General features: G+C 54.4%; 1 protein-coding gene across 1 annotated transcript in view; it reads right to left on the bottom strand.

Moving 5' to 3' along the window:
• Positions 1–20,220, bottom strand: part of LOC140681480 (uncharacterized) — a 1,248,316-nt gene that overhangs the window by 554,963 nt on the left and 673,133 nt on the right. Inside the window, 1 exon segment of the mRNA XM_072921322.1 lies at positions 567–1,413. Within this exon segment, the coding sequence (XP_072777423.1) occupies positions 567–1,413 (847 nt within the window).

Genomic DNA, 20,220 nt, shown 5'->3' on the forward strand with positions numbered 1-20,220 from the left:
GGTGGGAGGGAAAGGAGGACACAAACACAATCAGCTGAGAAGGTGGTGCCCTGAAAAACAGAACTGCCACGGACTGGAGATGAATGGCAAAGAAATCACTAAGTCTGAAAGTTTTATTTGCTATCAAATACATCCCAGCCACCCAGCCCCACACAATCCCCATCCCACCTCTCCAAATCAGGATCCCACTTCTCCCGATCTCCTCCCAAACCCATCTCAGCCTGGCAGCTGTGAAATCGAGTGAGTTTGGTGTGGGTTGGTTTTTTTTGAGGTGGGAACAAACAATTTGAAGAGGGATTGAGCCTTTATGTGTTAAAATTCAGTTGTTTTCAGTGGGATGTGAGTGGTTTTGAGGTGAAAGATTGATCCCTCTTGGCTTTTAGAGTGCAGAGAGATTGAGAAGAGAAAAAAATTAAGGTCAACATGAAAGGAGAAGCAGCCAGGTGTGTTCCCAACATGGATGACAGGGAATGTGGGTCACCAGGGCTGTGCCCAATGTGGGTCTTCCAGTGGGGGATGGAGTTTAGCTCTTCTCGCACTCGGGGCACTCGCAGGGCTTCCCTTACCGGTGCCTCCGTTGGTGTTGGGTCAAGTGAGAGCTCTGTGAGAATCTCTTCCCACACCGGGGACACTCGTAGGGCCTCTCCCCAGAGTGGATGCGCTGGTGCCTGAGGAGGTGGGAGTTCTGCCTGAATCCCTTCCCACAGTCGGGGCAGCGGAAGGGCCTCTCCTCTGTATGAACCGGATAGTGCTTGAGGAGATGGGAGCTGGTCTGAAACCTCTTCCCACACTCCCCACACTCGTAGGGCCTCTCCCCGGTGTGGATGCGGCAATGCTGGATGAGGGTGGAGTTCTGCCTGAACCCCTTCCCGCAATCGGGGCAGCGGAAAGGCCTCTCCTCCCTGTGAATCCGATAGTGCTTGAGGAGACAGGAGCTGGTCTGAAACCTCTTCCCACACTTGGAACACTCGTAGGGCCTCTCCCCAGTGTGGGTCCTCTGGTGCACGATCAGGCTGGAGCTCCAGCTGAAGCTCTTCCCACACTCAGAACACTCGTAGGGCCTCTCCCCAGTGTGGATCCTCTGGTGCATGATCAGGTGGGATCTACGGCTGAAGCTCTTCCCACACTCCCCACACTCGTAGGGCCTCTCCCCAGTGTGGATGCGCCGATGTCTGATGAGTTTTGAGTTGTCCCTGAATCCCTTCCCGCAGTCGGGGCAGCAGAAGGGCCTCTCCTCCCTGTGAACACGATAGTGCCGGAGGAGACAGAATCTGGTCTGAAACCTCTTCCCACACTTGGAACACTCGTAGGGCCGTTCCCCAGTGTGGATCCTCTGGTGCCTGATCAGGCGGGAGCTCCGGCTGAAGCTCTTCCCACACTCCGAGCACTTGTGGGGCTTCTCCCCATCATGGAGCTGCTCAGGGACCCCCAGCTCCGAGCTCTGGCTCCATCTCCGGCCGCCTCCCCGGCCCAGGGTGGGTCTTTCCCCCTCAGATCCCCGCGATGTGCGTTTGCAGCCCCTCCTCGTGCGGGATCTCCGGGGCTTTTCCTCCCCGTCGGGTTCCTGCGCCCTGGAGCCGCTCAAAACGGCCTCTCCCACCAGGTTCTGCCGCGGGGATTTGTCCTCCCTGCTCTCCATAATCAGCTCCTGCCCTGGGGGAGGAAGGACAAGGAGAGGCTCTTCCTCTTCCTCGCAGCCTCCCAGGGGCTGGGAATGGGAAATCCTGGTTTGGGGAAAACAAGGGATGAGCACGTTGAGTTTGAAGCTCCCTCTGTCCCAGTCCATCCCTAGAAGTCCCTGGCCACCTGGGCTCCATAAAAACCTCCCGAACACCGAGATCCAGCCCTGAAAAAGCCTCCCAGGAGTTCCTCGTCCCTGCTCCCTCCCCTTTGCTGTTCGGGGCTCCCCCCTGTCCCAGCTGCTGGGGTCACGCTTGGATTGGGGGTCCCCCTTGTCCTCGCTGCCCGCCCTCCCCAGGCTGCCGGGAGTCCCAGCAATCCCAAAAGCTCCCCCCTCTTGGCTCTCCCCATCCAGGGGTGCCGGGGCTGTTTGGGCTCCCGGGCTCCCTTCTCCCCTTCTTTCCCTGCTCTGGGCTGCCGGGGCTCCAAGGAGTCCCCCCAAGGGGCCTTTTCCGCTCCGCTTCGCAGTTCTTCCTTCTCCAAACATCTCCCCAAAAAACCCAACCCAGGCACCCCCCAGGAGACCTGGCCCGAGCTCCCCCTCCCCGCTCACCTGCGGGATGGGGGGCGATGATCCCACAGGTGGGGGCTGCGAATTCAGGCAGGGCTGACCGCGCGCTTCTCTCTGCTCTGCTCCATCCGCCTTTACACCTCCTCTTCCTCTTCCTGCCGCCCCTCTGCTTCCATCCCCCCTCCTCCTCCTCCTCCTCCTCCCTAAGCCCACCTCCCGCTCCTCCTCCATTCCTGCCCTTCTCTCCCTGCCCTTCCTTCCCCCTTTTCCTGCTCTCTAATCCCACCGCCTTCTGCTCCCTCATCCCTCATCTTCCATCGCTCCTCCTCCTCCTCCTGTGTCCCGTCCCCACCTCCTTCTCCTCTTCCATCCCCCCTCCTCCTCCTCCTCCTCCTCCTGCCCCTCGCTATCCCCACCTCCTTCTCCTCTTCCTTCCCTCCCCTACCATCCCCCCTCCTCCTCCTCCTCCCCATCCCCACCTCCCGCTCCTCCTTCATCCCTGCCCTTCCCTCCCTCCTCCTCCTCCCCCAGCAGCAGCGACACCCTCGGTTCCCGTTCCGCAGCCCCGGCAGCCCGCGGCAGGAGCGGGGATGGAGCCGGGACAGGTCGGGATGGGCAGCGCGGGGCTCTCGGCTGCTCCCAGCCGCTGTTCCAGGGGGGAACCCGGCCCGGGCCAAAGGAGAGGCAAACTGGGGAAACTGGGGGCTGCACATCCAAACTGGGGCTGCCTGGGGACCCTGCCTGGGCACTGCCGGCCCTTGGGGCTCCTCTCAGGAGATCAGGAGGGGGGAACGCAGAGAGGGCTCGGGGATGCCAGGAGTGGCAGCACTGGAAAGGACTGGTTTGTACTGGGATTGTACTGGAATCATACTGGGAGCAGCTGGGCCCATGCCAGGGCAGACTGCAGTCACCCCGAGGGAGACTGGGATCGTACTGGGATCATACTGACACAGAGTAGGAGCCTACAGGGGCCAACTGAGACCATGCTGGGGGCAAATGGGATATACTGGGAGTGACTGGGAGCATGATGAGGGTGACTGGGAGCAGCTGTGAGCAACTGGGATCATGCTAGGAGCAACTGGGAGGAACTGGGAGTCACTGTGTGCCTGCTGGGGATGACTGGAAACGACTGGGCTTATACTGGGATCATGCTGGAGGTGACTGGGATCATACTGGCAGTGAGTGCCACGACACTGAGGCTGACTGGGAGCAGTTGTGAGCAAATGGGATCGCGCTGGAAGGAACTGGGAGTGAGTGGGAATATGCTGGAAGGAACTGGGGGACACTGTGAGAGACTGGGAGGGACAGTGAGGGTGAAAGGGGCAACTGGAACCATGTGGAGCACAACTGGTTCATATTGGCACTGACTGGGAGCACACTGGCGTCATCTCTGGATCATACTGGGAGGGACTGGACTAATACTGGGAGTGTCTGAGAGTGACTGGGAACACACCATGCACAGCATCCCTGTACTGGGGGTGACTGGGAGCAACTTGGAGCACTCTGGGAGCAAATGGCATCATACTGGGATTGACTGGGCTGATGTAGCTGGAGGCAACTGGGACCATACTGCGAGTGATTGGAAGTTACTGGGATTATACTGGGACCATACTGGGAGTGCTGGCATGTGACAAGGATCATACTGGAGGTTACTGGGCTCATACTGGTGATGAAAGGGAGCAACTGGGATCCCACTTTGGGCTGCTGGGAGCAACTGAGAAAAACTGGGATCATGCTGCAAGTAAACTGGAGGAATTGGGAATGACTGGATGCAGGCTGGAGACAACTGGGACATACTGGGCATGACTGAGATCATACTGGGATAACAAGCACCTTACTGGGATCACTGGGAGTGTCTGGGAATGACCACAGAGATGCTGAAGGCAACTGGGATTTACTGGGGATGTCTGTAACCTTACTGGGGTGACTGGGAACACACTGGGAACAACGGGGACCATGCTGGGGAGAACTGAGAGCGAGTGGAAGTGAGTGGGTCTACACCGGGGACAACTGGGCATGACTGGGACCATGCTGGGAGCAACTGGGATCATATGGGGAGTGATGGGGTTGATACAAGGGACAACTGGGGGCAACTGGGATCACACTGGGGAGAACAGGAAGCAACTGAAAGCATGCTGGGGGCAACTGGGATCCTACTGGATCTTACTTGGAGTAACTGGGATCAGGCTGGAAGCAATTGAGGACAACTGGAGTGACTGGGAACATGGTGGGAGCAACTGGGATACACTGGGAGAGACTGAAACCACAGTGGGGGTAAATGGGAGCAACTGGAACCACAGTGGATGCTAATGGGAGCAGCTGTGCCCATGCTGGATTCATACTGGGATCCTACTGGAACTGGCTGGCATCATACTGGGAATGACTGGAAGTGTGCTGGCTGTGACTGGAACCATGCTGGAGGTGACTGGGAGCAACTGGGCCCACACTGGGAGTGACAGGGAGTCATTCTGGGCAGGGCTGGAATCATACTGGGAGTGACTGGAACCATACTGGGGGGGACTGGGTGCAGCTGGGATCATCCTGGGAGCCACTGGGATTCCAGCAGGTGTGAATGGATCCTGGCTGGGGGTCACTGGGAGCTACTGGGCCCATGTTGGGAGGAAAATCTGGACACATTGGAAGCAACTGGGACCAACTGGAAGGTTCTGGAACCGTGCTGAGGGGACTGAGACCACAAATGGGGAAACTGGGTTCATACTGGGAGCGACTGGGACCACACTTTGGGCAACTGCCAGAAACTGGGATCATGCTGGAGGCAACTGGGAGTAACTGGGAAAGACTGTGATCATTCTGAGGTCATCAAAACCTTGCTGGGCCAACTGGAATATACTGGGAGTGTCTGTGACCATACTGGGGGGACTGGAAGCACACTGGGAACAGCTGGGACCATGCTGGGGACAGCTGAGAGTGAGTGGGACCATGCTGAGTGGGACTGGGACTATTCGAGGGACACCTGGGATCATACTGGGAGGAACTGGGAACAACTGCAACTATTCTGGCAGCAACTGGGATCATACTGGGATCACAGTGGGAGCAGCCTGGTCCATGCTGGATGAGACTGGGAGGAGCCAGGTCCATGGAGGGTGACTGCAATCATATTGGGATTGACTGGGAGTGGCTGTGAATAACTGGAATCATGCTGAAAGTAACTGGGAGGAAGTGGGAGGGACTGGGAGCATGCTGGGAGTGACTGGGATATACTGGGAGAGACTGGGAGTCATAGGGATCATACTGGTGGTTACTGGGGTCATGTTGGCATTGACAGGGAGCAACTGGGATCACACTGGGGTGCACTGGCATCATACTGGGAGTGACTGGGATCATACTGGGATTACAGTGGGTGCCAAGGGACCCTGACTGGGGGTTACTGGGAGCTGCCAGGCCCATGCTGGGAGCCAAATGCACACACACTGAGAGCAACTGGGAGCAACTGGGAATGACAGGAGTCATGCAGGTGACAACTGGGATGTACTGGCAGAGACTGGGATAAAACTGGGGGCAGCTGAACCATGCTGAGGTAACTGGGAGTGCCTGGCAAAGACTCTGGGTATGTTCCAGGCAACTGGGATGTACTGGGAGTACCTAAGAACATGCAGGTGGTGACTGGGACCACACTGGGAGCCACTGGGACTGTGCTGGGGGCAACTGGGACCATGCTGGGGGCAAGTGTGAGTGACTGGGGCCCTGCTGGGGCAGACTGGGATCATACTGGACTCATATTGGGATCATACTGGGAGTGACTGGGACTATACTAGGAGCAACTGGGAGAAGTGGGAACACACTGGAGAAAAGTGGGAGCAACTGGGACTTGCTGAGGGCAAATAGCGTCATAATGGGGAATGACTGAGAATGACTGGGCTCATACTGGGAGAAACAGGGATCCTGCAGGGAGTGAGGGGAAGTGACCAGGGTGATACTGGGACTGACTGGGCTCATCCTGGGAGTGCCCAGGAAACTGGAAGCACACAGGGGTAGGAACTGGGCACCTGCTGGGAGCAGCCCCTGGCGGCCCCGGTACCCCCGAACCCCTTTCCCGGCCATGCCGCCCCTCCAGCCCCAGCACCCCCATTGCCGGGTGCCGGCACTGCCAGGGGTCCCCCCTCTCGGGGTCCCCGCTGGGGCTCCTGGGGCTCTCCTCTCTCTGCGCTCCCGCCCAGGGAAGCCGCGGCTCTCCCGGGGCTCCCCAAATCCGGGGTCCCCCCGCCGCTCCCGCCGCTCCCGCGCGGTCCCCACGCGGCCCCGGCAGAGCTCGGAGGGCCCGGCCGGGAAGCCCAACCCGCACCGCGGGGGGACCCGCATCCCCCCGGCCCCGCCGGGGCTCTGCCGCCACCCGCACCGGGACCCCCCAAAAACACCTCCCGGGGACCCCCGATGTGCCCCCGAGGGCAGCTGCGGCTCGGCCTTGGAGCCCCGCCAGCTCCAAACATCCCCCCAAAAACCCCAAACCCAGGGAGCCCCGGGATATTTGGGGCCAGCTCCCCCTGCCCGGGCACCTGCGGGATGGGGGCGACGCTCCCGGGGTGCTGCGAGTTCAGGCGGAGCCGGAGCCCCGCGGTTCATCCTCCCCGCTCCTCCTGCTGCTCCCGCTGCCGCTCCGCCTCTTCCTCCCTCCTCCTCCTCCTCCCCGCAGCCGCGGGAGGGGCGGGGATGGAGCCGGGACAGGTCGGAACGCAGAGAGGGGTGGGGGGATGCCAGGAGTGACTGGGCTCTACTGGGATCATACTGGGAGCAGCTCCTGGGTGGCTGATCCTACTGGGATCATACTGGGATCATACTGGGAGTGAGGAGGAGCAGCGCGGTGGCTCCAGCGCTGGGGCTGGGGGCGCTCCTGGCGGGCGAGGGGGAAGTGGGACCCCGGCACCGGGACCCTGAATCGCCATTGCCGGCACCGGGACCCCCCCTGCTCCCCTTAGCCTGCACAGGGACCCCCCTGAATCCCCCATTTCCAGACATCAGGGCCCTCTGCTCCCCTTTTCCCTGCTCCCAGCCTCTAGATTTCCCGTGTGCTTGATCCTGGAACACCTTGGAACACCTTGGACCCCCATTCCTGCCTTTCCCAGCCCCCAGCCCCACCTTTGTGCAAAGCCAGAGACCCTCTGAACTCCCCATTCCCAAACACCCCGGGTGTCCCCACCCTGGTACCCCTTTTTGGGAAACCCTGGACTCCCCTTTCCTGGGCTCAAGGACCCCTGGAACTCCCTTCTACCTCTCCATCCCTGCCCCCCCATTTCTGTGACCCTGAGACCCTCCTGCACCCCCATTCCTGAGAACCAAGACACCCTTTTACCCCTTTGCCCGGCACTGAGACCCCCCTGCACCCCCTTATCTGGCACCAACACAACCTGTTCCCATCCCACACCTCTCCCAACCCCCAGCCCCACCCTTTTCCCTGACCTGGGACCCCTGGGCCCCCATTCCTGCCTTTCCCAGCTCCCAGCTCCTCCTTTCCTTACACTCAGGAGCCCTGGCACCCCCTTTCCTGGGCACAGGATTCCCTGGACACCCCATCCCAGCTCTCCCAGCCCCTGCACCCCCTTTCCTTGGCTCTCAGCCCCTGAACCTCCTTCCCAGCTCTGCCATCTCTTCATGTCCCCCTTTTCCTTGGCCTGTGGACCACCCTGGATCCCCAAACTCTCACTTTCAGCCCCCTCAGCTCCCCCAAATCTCTGTGTCCCCCCAGTTTTCCACTCCCTGCAGTTCCTGGAAGTGGCGCTGTCAGAGCCTGGCCCGGGGGTCCCCCAGTCCTTGTTTGGGGGGGACGTGGACGGGACCCTCTGCGAGCGCTGCGGCAGCGAGCGGGGCCGGATGGAGCCACAGACACCGGGGATGGGGGCGGGAGCTGAGCTGGGATATTGGGATAGCCAGAGCTGGGATATTGGGACAGCCAGAGCTGGGATATTGGGATAGCCAGAGCTGGGATATTGGGATAGCCAGAGCTGGGACATTGGGACAGCCTGAGTTGGGATATTGGGACAGCCAGAGCTGGGACATTGGGATAGCCAGAGCTGGGACATTGGGATAGCCAGAGCTGGGACATTGGGATAGCCAGAGCTGGGATATTGGGATGGCCAGAGCCGGGATATTGGGATAGCCAGAGCTGGGATACTGGGACAGCCAGACCCTGCTCAAGGACAGGAACCGGCCCGTGGCCGACAGTGACCTGGAGACGGGGCCGGTACAACCAGAGCAGGGGCAGTGGGGGAAGCCGGGGGCTGGGATCTGTGGGAATGGAGGACTCTGAGAGGCTGGGATGGGATCTCTGGGGATGGGGGGGATCTGTGGGGCTGGGATGGGAATCCAGGGAGCTCCAAGGGGCTCCCTGGGGCTGGGACACGACTCCATGGGTCTGTTCTCTCCTCGTTCCCAGGTCTCCACACAGTGCAGGGGGTTTCCAGCTGTGACCTCCTGTCCAATGGAGCATCCATGGATTCCACCAGTACGGCTACGAGGGCTGGGATTTCATCTCTTTCCTGCTGGGATCCAGGAGCTTTGCAGTGTCCAGCGTTGCCGTCTGGATATCCCAGAGGTGCTGGGAATCCAGAGGGATCATGGTGGAGCAGATAAAGCATTACCTGGGCCACACCTGTGTGGAAAGGCCCCCAAAATACATCAGATATGGTCGGGAGGCTCTGGAGCACAAAGGTGGGTGTGGGAAGGGAAGGGCAATTCCTATGGGAATGGGGGATTCAGGAATGGGGGACTTGGGAATGCAGGAATTGCCATGGAATTTCCATGGCCAGATCTCACTCTCATCCCAGTCAGGTGAGAATTCCATGGATGGACCTACTCCCTAACCCACTGCCATGGGAATTCCATGGGGAAATGATTGGAATTGATAACCAATCCAATGAGAGCAGTGCAATGAGAAGTAATCCCTGCTGGGATTCCATGGGACATCGATCCCAATCCTTTGCCCAGGCCGGCTCTGCTGTGCCCGTGGCAGCACCAGGGGAGTGCCCTGTCCCTGCCCTGAGCCCAGCAGGAGCCTTTCCTTGGGTGTTCCGTGCCCTGCCCGGGGCAGGAGGGCACTGCCGGAGCGGCTTTGGTGGCCCCGGGCACCCGGCTGGGCTGCAGCCACTGCAGGGGCACCTGGGGAATGTTCCAGAGCAGAGCTGAAAGCAAACAACAGTTTCTGGAGGGGATTCTGCCCCTGGGCCTGTGCTGGGAGCCCAAGGGCAACAGCCCAAAGTGCTGGGGCTCAGTGTCCCTCAGCCAGGCTGTGTTCCCTGGCTGTGCCCTGTCCCTCAACTGTGCCCTGTCCCTCAGCTGTGCCCTGTCCCTCAGCTCTGTGGGGCCGGGGGTGGCAGCAGGACCTGGGGCAGCCCTGGGGGAGAACAACCCTGAGCCCCAGCTGGGCCAGTTCCTCCAGCTCCCCCCAGGCCACTCCCAGCATGGGCCCTGTGGCTCCCAGTCACCCCCAGTATGGTCCCACTCACTTCCAGTTACACTCAGTGTGATCCCAGTATCATCCCAGTCACTCCCTGTGTGATCCCAGCATGATCCCAGCATGTTCCCAGGTGTTCCCATTCACCCCTATAATAGTTCCAGGCACTCCCAGCATGGTTCCAGTCCTTCCCAGTATGATCCCAGTATGAACCCAGTCACTCTCATTATGGAACCATTTGCCCCCAGTAAGGTCCCAGTCACTCCAAGTCACCCAGTATGATTCCAGTCACTCCCAGACAGTCCCAGTATTACTGCAGTAACTTCCTTTATGGTTCCTCTGTGATCCCAGTCACTCCAGGTTAATGCAGCCTGGGGTCCCAGGGGTCCATCTGACCCCCGGGCTGCCGCTGCCGTGGGTGTCCGGATAGCGCTGCGCTGTCAGGCTCAGCCTGTCTGGGTCCCTCGGCTCAGCTCCCAGCCACAGGCAACTTAGCGAGCACCTCTGGAGTGATTTCAGCTCTGTGAGTTCAGCTCTTGGTGATTTCGCTCTGTGCTGGTTTAATGTTTTTGCTGGGGTTACCCAAACACTGTGGCAGGCTGTGGGCTAATCCAGCCGAAGGCACACGGTACGGTGAGGAGCATCCAGGCAGCAGTGAGGAGAGCACCAACAGAGACAATTTTCATCTTTGGACAAGGATGGGGCTTTTAATAGGGAATATTCAGGCAAAACTTGTCTGATTTTCAGGAGGTCTTATGTTCAACTCAGAGGAGTTCTTGTCACTGTTTGTGGGAGTCGTGTTTGCAGTGCCTAGGTATGGTTTTATGTTTTTCCTGGGTACCATCTTGGACCAGATGGTAGTAGAACACACACATACTCTCTACCCCAAGTAATCAGCTGGAAAGGCCCAGAAATTTGATGTGTTCTGGGTCTTTCACTAGCACTGATGGTTTCTCTGTGAGCTTTGCTTGGGTGGTGTTTGCAAATTGGCAAAGTATTGGCGGGTCAGGCTCCGATGTTATACAATTTAGGAAGTTGATAATGCAGAGAGCCTTGCAAAGTCTCTCAACTGGAGATATGATTTTTGTTTCCCTTCGCTGCTGATTGAGGACTCTTTTGAGGGTTTGATGTGTCCTTTCTACGATTGATTGTCCTGTGGGATTTGCTGGTATGCCTTTTTTTGTGTTCTATTCCCCATTCACTGAAGAACTCTCTTAACTTTCAAGAGGTATAGGCAGGTCCATTGTCTGTTTTGATTTGTTTTGGTACTGCCAGAGTAGCAAATGCAAGGAGGAAGTTCTTTATGGTGTGCTGTGTAGTTTCTCCTGCATGAGTAGATGCAAATATTGCTCCCGAAAACATGTCGACTGACACGCGTACGTATTTTGACCTTCCAAAATGTGGGAAGTGAGTTACATCTGTCGGCCACAGCTGGCAGCAGTTCAGGCCTCGGGGATTGGCTCCTGTCCCCATAGATGATATCTGGTAATTTTGACAGTTTGGGCATGTGGTCACAATAGCTTTTGCTTGATCTTTTGAAAGCTTGAACATTCTGATGAGGGCAGGTATATTTTGATAGTAAAATGTGTGTGACAACTTTGCCTGGGCAAAGATGTCAGGGACGTTGGCAGTTTCTATTGCCATGGCCAATGCCTCTGCTTTCCTGTTCCCTTCTGTGATGAAACCTGGGATATCGGTGTGTGACCTCACATGCATTGTATGGTAAGGTTGCTTTCTGTGAGAGATTGAGCATGTTAATGCTGAAATAAATTGGTGTAACTTTGTATTGGAAACCTCTTTGAGAAGAGCATGTTCTGCTCTCATAGCTATAACTGCAACATACACAGAATCTATGACAAGCTCAAAGGCTCTGACAACAGCTGCTAATTCTGCAATCTGTGGAGATCCCTCCACTATTTGGATGTCAGATTCCCAGTTGTTGGTCTCTGGGTCCTTCCAAGTCATTACAGACTTGTGGATGACCCTGAGCCATCTGTAAAAATTGTTAGAGTTCTGAGTGGTGTTTTACTTTGGACTAATTTTGGGGTCAGATTAAAGACTGCATTAAAAAGTTTATGTTTTGGGATATGGATGGAAATTTGGCCTGTATAGCTGTTTAGGGCAAATTGGAGGTTTTCATTGGTCTGGAACAAATGCTCCAGGTCTCCAGTGGTCAGTGGCAAGTATATGCATGTGAACTCACACCCAGCAAGGGAGCGGAGGCGAGTTCTGGCTTATTTTCTTAAATATCCCATGATTTCTTGGAAGGTGGTAATTGTCTTTGAAGGTGGTTGTTTGTAAAGATCCATTGCAGTATCAATAAATGGTCTAGGAGTTGAAGATCCCATTGGAAAATCAGTCCATAGAACCGGGGTGCTTTTCCAGGAATGACGAACTGGAAAGGCAGCTTGGGCTCGAAGCGATGGGCTTGGCGTGCAGACAGGGCTTCTTGGACCTTGGTGATGGTGTCTTGGGCTTCTGTTGTGAGTGTGCATGGAGAGTCGACGTCCTCGTTGCCACGGAGAAGGGTGAACAGGGGAACAAGGTCCTCTGTTGTAATTCCTAGCAGGGGACATACCCAGCTGATGGATCTGTACAGACTGTGTAAGTCTCTCAGGGTTTTTGGGTCGTCTCAGATGGTGAGCTGCTGGGGTATGATGGTCCTTTCCCGGATCAGGAATCCAAGATAAGCCCGTGGGTTGGTGTACTGTATTTTGTCCTCACGGATCTCGAATCCTATTTTTTCTATGGTTTTGATTGTCCCTTTAACTGCTTTATGTCTAAGTTTTTGCTGATGCACAGACCAGGATATCATCCATGTAGTGGCAGATGATTGCATCTGGAAATAGGTTCCGAACAGGAGCCAGGACATGAGCAACGTACCACTGGCATATAGTAGGTGAGACTTTCAGTCCCTGGGGAAGATACAACCAATGGTATCTTTTGAGTGGAGCCTCTCTCTTAAGAGAGGGAATGGATAAACCAAACCATGGAACGTCTTGGGGGTGCAGCGCAATGCTGAAGAAACAGTCTTTAATATCTACGATGGCAAGTGTCCAGTCTTGAGGCAGCATCGATGGTGAAGGCAGGCCAGGCTGGAGGGGGCCCATGTCCTCGAGGATCTCATTGATTTTGCGAAGGTCATGGAGGAGCCTCCACCTGTCCGTTCCAGCTTTTTGCAGTACGAAGACTGGAGAGTTCTAAGGGCTGATGGTCTCTACGATGTGACCTTTGGTGAGCTGTTCTTCCACAAGGGCTTGTAGTGCACAGTTTTACTTTAGAGAGGGGCCACTGGTCAATCCAGATCGGGTCTTGGCATTTCCAGGTGAGCTGAGGGGTATCTGGCAATATGCACACCTCAGTGGCCCAGTCAGAAATCCTGACTGGGAATACGTAGGGAAGCTCTGCATTGGGATAGAGTGTTCCTCCCCCAAAGGGTGATGGGGGCTCTTACCACAAATGGGCAGATGGTTGCCAGCTTGCCTTCAGGCCCTTCGACGAGGATATTGTGCTTGCTTTGCATGGACACTGTGGCTCCACCAATCCCTGAAATCATTCCTGCTACTGGTTGTAGTTCCCAGTGTGCCGGCCATTCCGAGCGAGCGGTGATGGTCACGTCTGCACCGGTGTCCAGCATCCCTGGGAGGTGGATCTTCTCTCCTCTGTCGGATAGACCGCACTCGATGTTAGGCTTACTTGGTCCCACAATTTGTGCCCACATTGCTGTAGGGTTGAGAGGAAGCTGTTCCCTGTGATTCTTTGGGAGTAGAAAGGCTTGTGCGATCAGAATTCCCCATGAAAGGAAAAATGGTGAGTCCGTGCAGCACAGCTGGACTGAGATTTCTTGTCCTGGGTGCACTGTTTGTACTTTTGGAACAGCAAAGATTTTCTCTGGGCTATGGAGAGTGGCACCTATAATTAAAATGTCAAAAGAACCACCTTTTGGTCCATGCTTGCCTGTGGGAACACAATAAACATCCTTATTATTAAAGTCAATGGACAAAGCAGTTACCAACTGGCACCGTGTTCCCATCTGTATCACTCTGTGGGTTGGATCCTCTCCAGGTGGCCTGGGATCTCCTGGGATGATGCATGGTTGGGTCTGGGTGGCTTTTGATTTGTTGTCTTTGCACGGGACCTGGCCGCACTCCACTGGAAGTTTTCCAAACGCTGCTGGTAGCGCTGCTGGTTCTGGGGTCTGTGGTAGGTGTTTTGGGGGTTTGGGGTAGGTAACCTGTCCGGACAGTCCTTTATAAAATGTCCAAATTCCCCACAGTGATAGCAGCAGGCCTGGTCTTTGGAAGTTACTGCTGCAACTGCACCAGAAACTCCTTCTGCAATGCCCTTTGCAACTGCTTGGGCCACTGTGTTTTCAGAGGACAAATGACGTGTACAGCTTTCCACCATTTGCTCTCTGGTGGGTTCTGTATCCAAGGGTAGGGCCTCAGAATTGTTTTACATTGTTCATTAACGTTTGACAAGGCAAGCTGGCACAACAGTTCTTTTCTTGCCTCTTGTGCTCTCTATCTGGTTTTCCAGAGCATCTTTAGTTCTGTCTACAAACTTGATAAATATTTCATCTACTCCTTGTTTAATACTAGAGAAGTGTTGGGTAGGGGTAGAGTCATCTGGGGTAAGGAGCAAGGAGGTTTTTGCTGCAATAGCCAAGTCTTGTAGTGCTGCCTGAGGTAAGGTGTTAGCTTGGTCACAGGGTTTCTGTAAATCCCCTTCTCCAGCCAGCTGTTGGACTGTAAAATCTGGCCTATTTCCATCTTGTGCATAGATGTCTGATAAAGTTTTGAATCATCTTTTCCAATACTTTTCCAATAGCATGTATTCTGCAGGGGAAAGAAGGCAGTGGGCAATGTTTTTAAGATTGTGAGGTACCAAAATATGTGCTGAAAAGAGCTTCCAGGAATTTCTGAAAATAGGTGAACTTCTACCCTATTCTTTGGCTATATTTCATAGTTGCACCAGTTCTTTATTTGTGTTAGGTTCACACGTTGCTTTAGTGGTGGCTCCACCTCTTTTCCCCTTTATATAAATTGCTGGGAAGGCAGAAATTCTCTGAGCCAGTTCCCAATCCCCTGCCCAAGTCGCTTCCATTTTGATTAGAGCCCATGGATCAATGTCCTCTGTGTCAGAATCGGACTCACTGTGCTCAGATGAGGAGTGAGAGCGAGCAGGAGGTGCACTCCGCTTTGTTGGGCGTGTTGGAGCGAGGGTTTACAGGGGTGTGGGGGGCTGGACAGAGTGTGAGGGGGCAGCTGGCTGGGCTTGGCTAGAGGGAGGCAGCAGTGGAGCGGCAATGGCAGCGCCACTGTGGCACAGCCTGCGCAGGGCTGAGGTGCGTGGGGAAGTGGGGTGCCCCCGTGGGGGTCTCGGAGGTGCCGCTCGGGGGGCGCTGAGGGTGGGTGGGTGGGTGCAGCGCTTGGGGATGAGGGCAAGGGAGGAGCGGGGCAGAGGAGGCGGTGGGGCTGGGGGAGCTGCTGCCATCACGGCGGGGCTGCGGCGGGCAGGCAGGCAGGGATGGGAGCGGGCTGGGGAGAGCCGCAGCGGGGCTGGGAGGCACGGCTGCAGGGCTGGGGGAGTCACGGGGGCTGCGCGGAGGTTTTGGGGTGAGGCAGGGCGTTCCCGATGGAAACCGACACAGTTACAGCCCAACACTGAGCGGGGCACGGGGCGCGCAGCGCGCCGCGTGTTGCGGGACCGCGGAGCGGAATCCGCGCTCGCCGCGTCCGAGGGGAGCGAGGGATGGGTGGGCTCCACGGACCCCGCCGGTGGGTGGGGTGGTACAATGTCTGTGTTCCCCGTCCCAGGGACTGAGAGAGCAATGTTATCTGGCAAATTAGCATTTGAAGGGACAGTGTCTGTTGAGAAAGATAAGGGTGGAATTTCCTCAGCAGAAGGAAGCTGCAGAGAATTTGTCTTTTCGACTGCTTTAGTAATTGAGAGAAATAGAGGTAGAAACTCTGTTACAGAAAAGTTTTCATCAGTTTGGAAAGCGTATATTGTTGTCCCTACTGTGTCCTCAAAAGAATCTAAACCGATAGTGTGTGTGTTAGTGTCTGGAAACTGGGAGATAATCTATTCTATAATTTAAGTCAGTTTTTGAAAGATTGCCTTTAGAGAAAGAAAAGCTGTTAGCAGATAGGATTTCTAGGATTTGTAAATATAAGTCTCTTTCGTTCTGGGATCGTTTTAATTTACTAAATTTTGATCCCATTTCAGTTTCGTTCTCTTCCATACCCCCAGCAGTAAAAAGGAAAAAAAAAAAAAAAAACAAAACCAAAAAAGAACCCAAGATAAAAGTGCATAAAAAGGCTGTTTTAAACTTACACTTCTTCAGCCAAATGTGGGTCAAGGAACTGCTGGGTGGGTGGTCTGCCGTCCAACTCCTGAGGATGCTGATATGCAAATTCGTTTGACGCCTCTTCAGAAAACTTCTATAAAGGAGGAGTTACCTTCAAGGGGCCATAGCCGTCCAAGGCAGAAACAATTCACAAAGAATGCTGCTCTCAGGGGTGCCAGGATACCAGTGCTCCATTCGTTCCGGCGGCCACTGCCACGTTATGAAACCTGGGGTCCCAGGGGTCCATCCAACCCCGGCCGCCGCTGCTGCAGGTGTCCCGGATAGTGCTGCGCTATTAGTCTCAGCCTGTCTGGGTCCCTCGGCTCAGCTCCCAGCCACAGGCAACTTAGCGAGCACCTCTGGAGTGATTTCAGCTCTGTGAGTTCAGCTCTCAGTGATTTCGCTCTGTGCTCACAAGTGCCTCTGGCAGACACACAGGGATAGAGAGAGGAAAAGGCTGTATGTGGTTCCACAGCGATGTCCTTTATTGCCAGCTCCTCTGAAGGGATGCAGTGACAGTTCTTCTGCCAAACTGGATAGAAATGGGTGTTTATATGGGGTACTGGCGTGTATTGGAAATTGTCCAGTTGCCAGGTTTGAGGAGAATACACCAATACCCTTACAGAGAGATAAGAAGGGTCTGAATGCAGAAGAGGGGCTTCTTTGGTCCAGTCACCGTGACTCGGCATTTCTTATCTTAGGTGAGTGACCGCCAGGGAGGCCTTGCAGGGCCTCTGTCTGCTACAGTGACACTACAGAACCTCATGGAACCGTGGGTCAGTTGTGACAATGTGGGTCCAAGGACACCACGGTGACACTACGGAACCTCATGGAACCAAGGGGCCAGGGTGACACTGTGCTGCCTCATGGAATCAAGGAGACCATTGTGAACTCGGTGACCCCAAGGAACCAAGAGTCCATGGTGACCTTGTGCAGCCACAGTGTCACAGAGGAGCCGCTGTGACACAGCGAGGGCACACGGAGCCCAGGGGCCATTGTGACACATCAGGGCTTTGTGGAACCACAAAGCCATTGTGACACTGCAAGGCCTCATGGAAGCACGGGGCCATTGTGACACTGCAGAAGCAAGGGGAACATTGTGACACTCCAGGGCCTGATGGAGCCAAGGAGACCATTGTGACACTGTGGGGTCCCATGGAACCAAGGGAACATGGAACAGGTCTGGCTGGCTGGGCTTCCTGGGGACCACCTGACCACCTTGGCATGTTGAGGGCTGCTTCTCATCTGCCCCTGAAGCACTGGGGATCTGGGCTTTTCTTCCCATGGGAGAGAACTGTCCTTCTCCTCCAGGGAACCAGGGCCAAAACCGGGATTTCTTCTCCAAATTTCCTTATGTAAAAGGATTGTTTCCAGATGAAATCTGCCAGGAGGAACAGCTCTGGCTTTCTTGACCACCCAAGGGTCACCTCTTATCTGCCTTTCAAACACTGGAACCGTGTGCTTTTCTTTCTTATGAGAAAAAAACCATCCACCTCCACCAGGCACCCATGGCCAAAACTGAGGATCTGCCTCCAGAATTCCCTATATCCAAGGATAGCTCCCAGACAGAAGCTGCCAGGACTGACAAGTCTGGCTGGCCTTGGCTTCCTGAGGGCTGGCATTCATGTGCCTCTGAAACACCGTGGCTCTGTTCTTCTCTTCCTAATGTAAATAATTCTTCCTATCCAGGAACCCACAGCCAAAATTGAGATTCCACCTCCAAAATGCCCTGTGTCCAAGGATAGCCCCTAGATGAAAGGTATCAGGAGAGTCAGGTCTGGCTGGCTTGGCCTAAGGGTGCCCACCTCTCATCTTCTTCCAGAACACTTGGACTTGCACTTCTCTTTCCTATAGGAAAAAATCATTCATCCTGTCATGGCCAAAACTGGGATTCCACCTCCAAAACTCCCTACATCCGACAGATTAATGCTTTGAGAAATGTTTTTTGTTGATTTAATGACCTATTAAACCTTTTCCCAAAGTTTCTCTTATCTTCTATGTTGCCAGAAAGGCTGTTTTATTGTTTTAAGCTCCTGAGAATCTCTTGTTGGTATTTCTCCAGTGCATCCAATTCAGAGGACACAAATAACTGTAATTCCTCATAAATGTCCCACTGAGAGAGTTTTTTAGGGGATGGGGGTCAGGACTTGTGTGTCCTGCTTGGCACAGCCCAGGCAGGGCTTTCACAGCCCCATCCCACACTCCATTTCCCAGCTGGAGCCGCTGGTGCCTCTGAGTTCTGCTGCCCCAGCCCCAGGGACGCTCTCCTTGTCTGCCCATTCCCCCAGGGTCTCTGGGCAGGGATGGCCTCAGTGGGGGCTGCTGACATCCTCAGCAACTTGGAGGCTGCTGCTGAATTTTACTGCTCCAGAGGCTTCTTCAGCCTTCAGCTCTCCAGTTCAGGAATTCAGTGCCCCAGGGCTCATTAACATTCAGAACACCTTAACAAGCCAAGCCCTGGGAATCATTTAAGTTTTCAAATCTCTTGTGGTTGATTTGACAGATTTCAGACATGTATTCAAAATGAATACACTATATTTAAAAGGACAGTGAGAAAAGATTTTTTCAGGTCCTGTTTAGGGTTTTTTTTTTTTCCTGCTAATACATTGATAAGTGCAATCTCCACTTGACATTGAATCCAAGTGCCTCCTCATGCAGTAGGAATAGATATGAAAATCAAGACCATTTATGGCTGACAATCCATCAGACTCTGTCCCTACCTCCACCCCACCATTTCCCCCATCCAAGCCCTGGCACTCAGAGCAGCCTTGTGCAAATCTGAGCTCCCTCCAGCCCAGGCTGCACCTGCAGGTTTCAGCTCCTTGGCTCCATCTCCCACCTGCTTTCCTTGGAGAAGGAGCTGCCCCAGACACAGAGGGATGTTCATTTATTGCCAGCCAACAAAGCCAAGGGAAGGCACAGCTCCATCAAATGCAAAAGCCATTCCTCTGCTGGATATTAAATCCATTTTGCACAGCAGACAGTCTCAGAGCAATGGAAAACACCTTCTGTGCCCAGCACAGATCCCAAGGTCCCCCCAAACCCTCCCTGCCCTGATTCTGCCCAGATTTGCTCTGTGCACACACGAGTCACAGGCTGAAGTCAGGAGCTCCCTCCATGCCCAGAGGGAGGAAAAGAGGGAAAGTGGATGAAGAGCTCTCCTGTGCAGAGCCAAGGTCCAAGTGCCCCTGCAGTGGGAACCACAACTCATCAGGTTTGTGTCCTTTGGGCTCAGGGACTGGTGACACTCAGAGGCACAGAGAGGTTTCTTGCCAACAAACACAAGTTGAACATTTGAACAGTTTAAAAACAATCACAGCTCTTCCCTCAACTCTCTGTGATGTCCCAGCAGCATCTGACATGTTCCCTATCCCCAAGGAATTTCTGCACAGGAGCAGTTTTAGACAAAGACATGAAAGGTAATTCTGTGATAGATATAAATGTAAGTAAGGTGTTGAATAATGTGATATTTATTTGAATTTCAGAAAGACTGCACAACTCTGTGAAGCTCAAAGCATGAAGCCAGTCAGTTGAGAGGACCTTGAATGATGAGAGAGCACCTAGAAGAGGAAATCTGGGAGCAACAGGAAGGACATAGATTGAGCTGGTCTAGTGAACAGATTTCCTTAGAGATGGCCATTTAAACAGGAGAGCTGGAAACACCTGAAGGAAGAGGGAGATGATGCAATAAACAGAATATTGGTGACTCAAGAGGATGGAAAGATCAATATTTCTTCTTCTCCCATCAATACACTTCCAAGAAATTCCTGTTCCTAGAGGGAAAACATTGGTCTTTCTTAAAAGTAGTGTAAGTGACCCAGATAATAAAAATGTCCCTGTATAATATGAAATGTACACGTATTAACACCTGTGCCCCTTTCAGGGCAGACATCAGCTGTGTGCCCATGAACAGGCAGTGCCACTTGTGCCCGCCAGAGCTGCTCCTGCTCCAGGCCCAGGGCCCATCCCAGAGCTGGGGCAGCCACAAAGCTGTGCCCATTTCTGCTCATTGCTGCTCTGATGGGGATGGATCCTCAGCCACTTGTGGGTTCCTGATGAATTTTCCTACTCCAGAGGCCTTTTCTTTCTTGAGCTCTTCACTTCAGGAATTCAGTGGAAAAAGCTCGTAAGCATTTGTTCAAAATGCTTGAACAAGAAAAACCCCTGTGAATAATTGAAGTTTTCAATATTTCTGTGGTGAATTAGACAGATTTCAGAAGTGTATTCAAAGTGAATATACTGTAATCGAAACAATGCAGAGAGAACTGTTTT

Source organism: Taeniopygia guttata, chromosome 36 (genome assembly GCF_048771995.1).
Source record: "Taeniopygia guttata chromosome 36, bTaeGut7.mat, whole genome shotgun sequence".
Classification (NCBI taxonomy): domain Eukaryota; kingdom Metazoa; phylum Chordata; class Aves; order Passeriformes; family Estrildidae; genus Taeniopygia; species Taeniopygia guttata.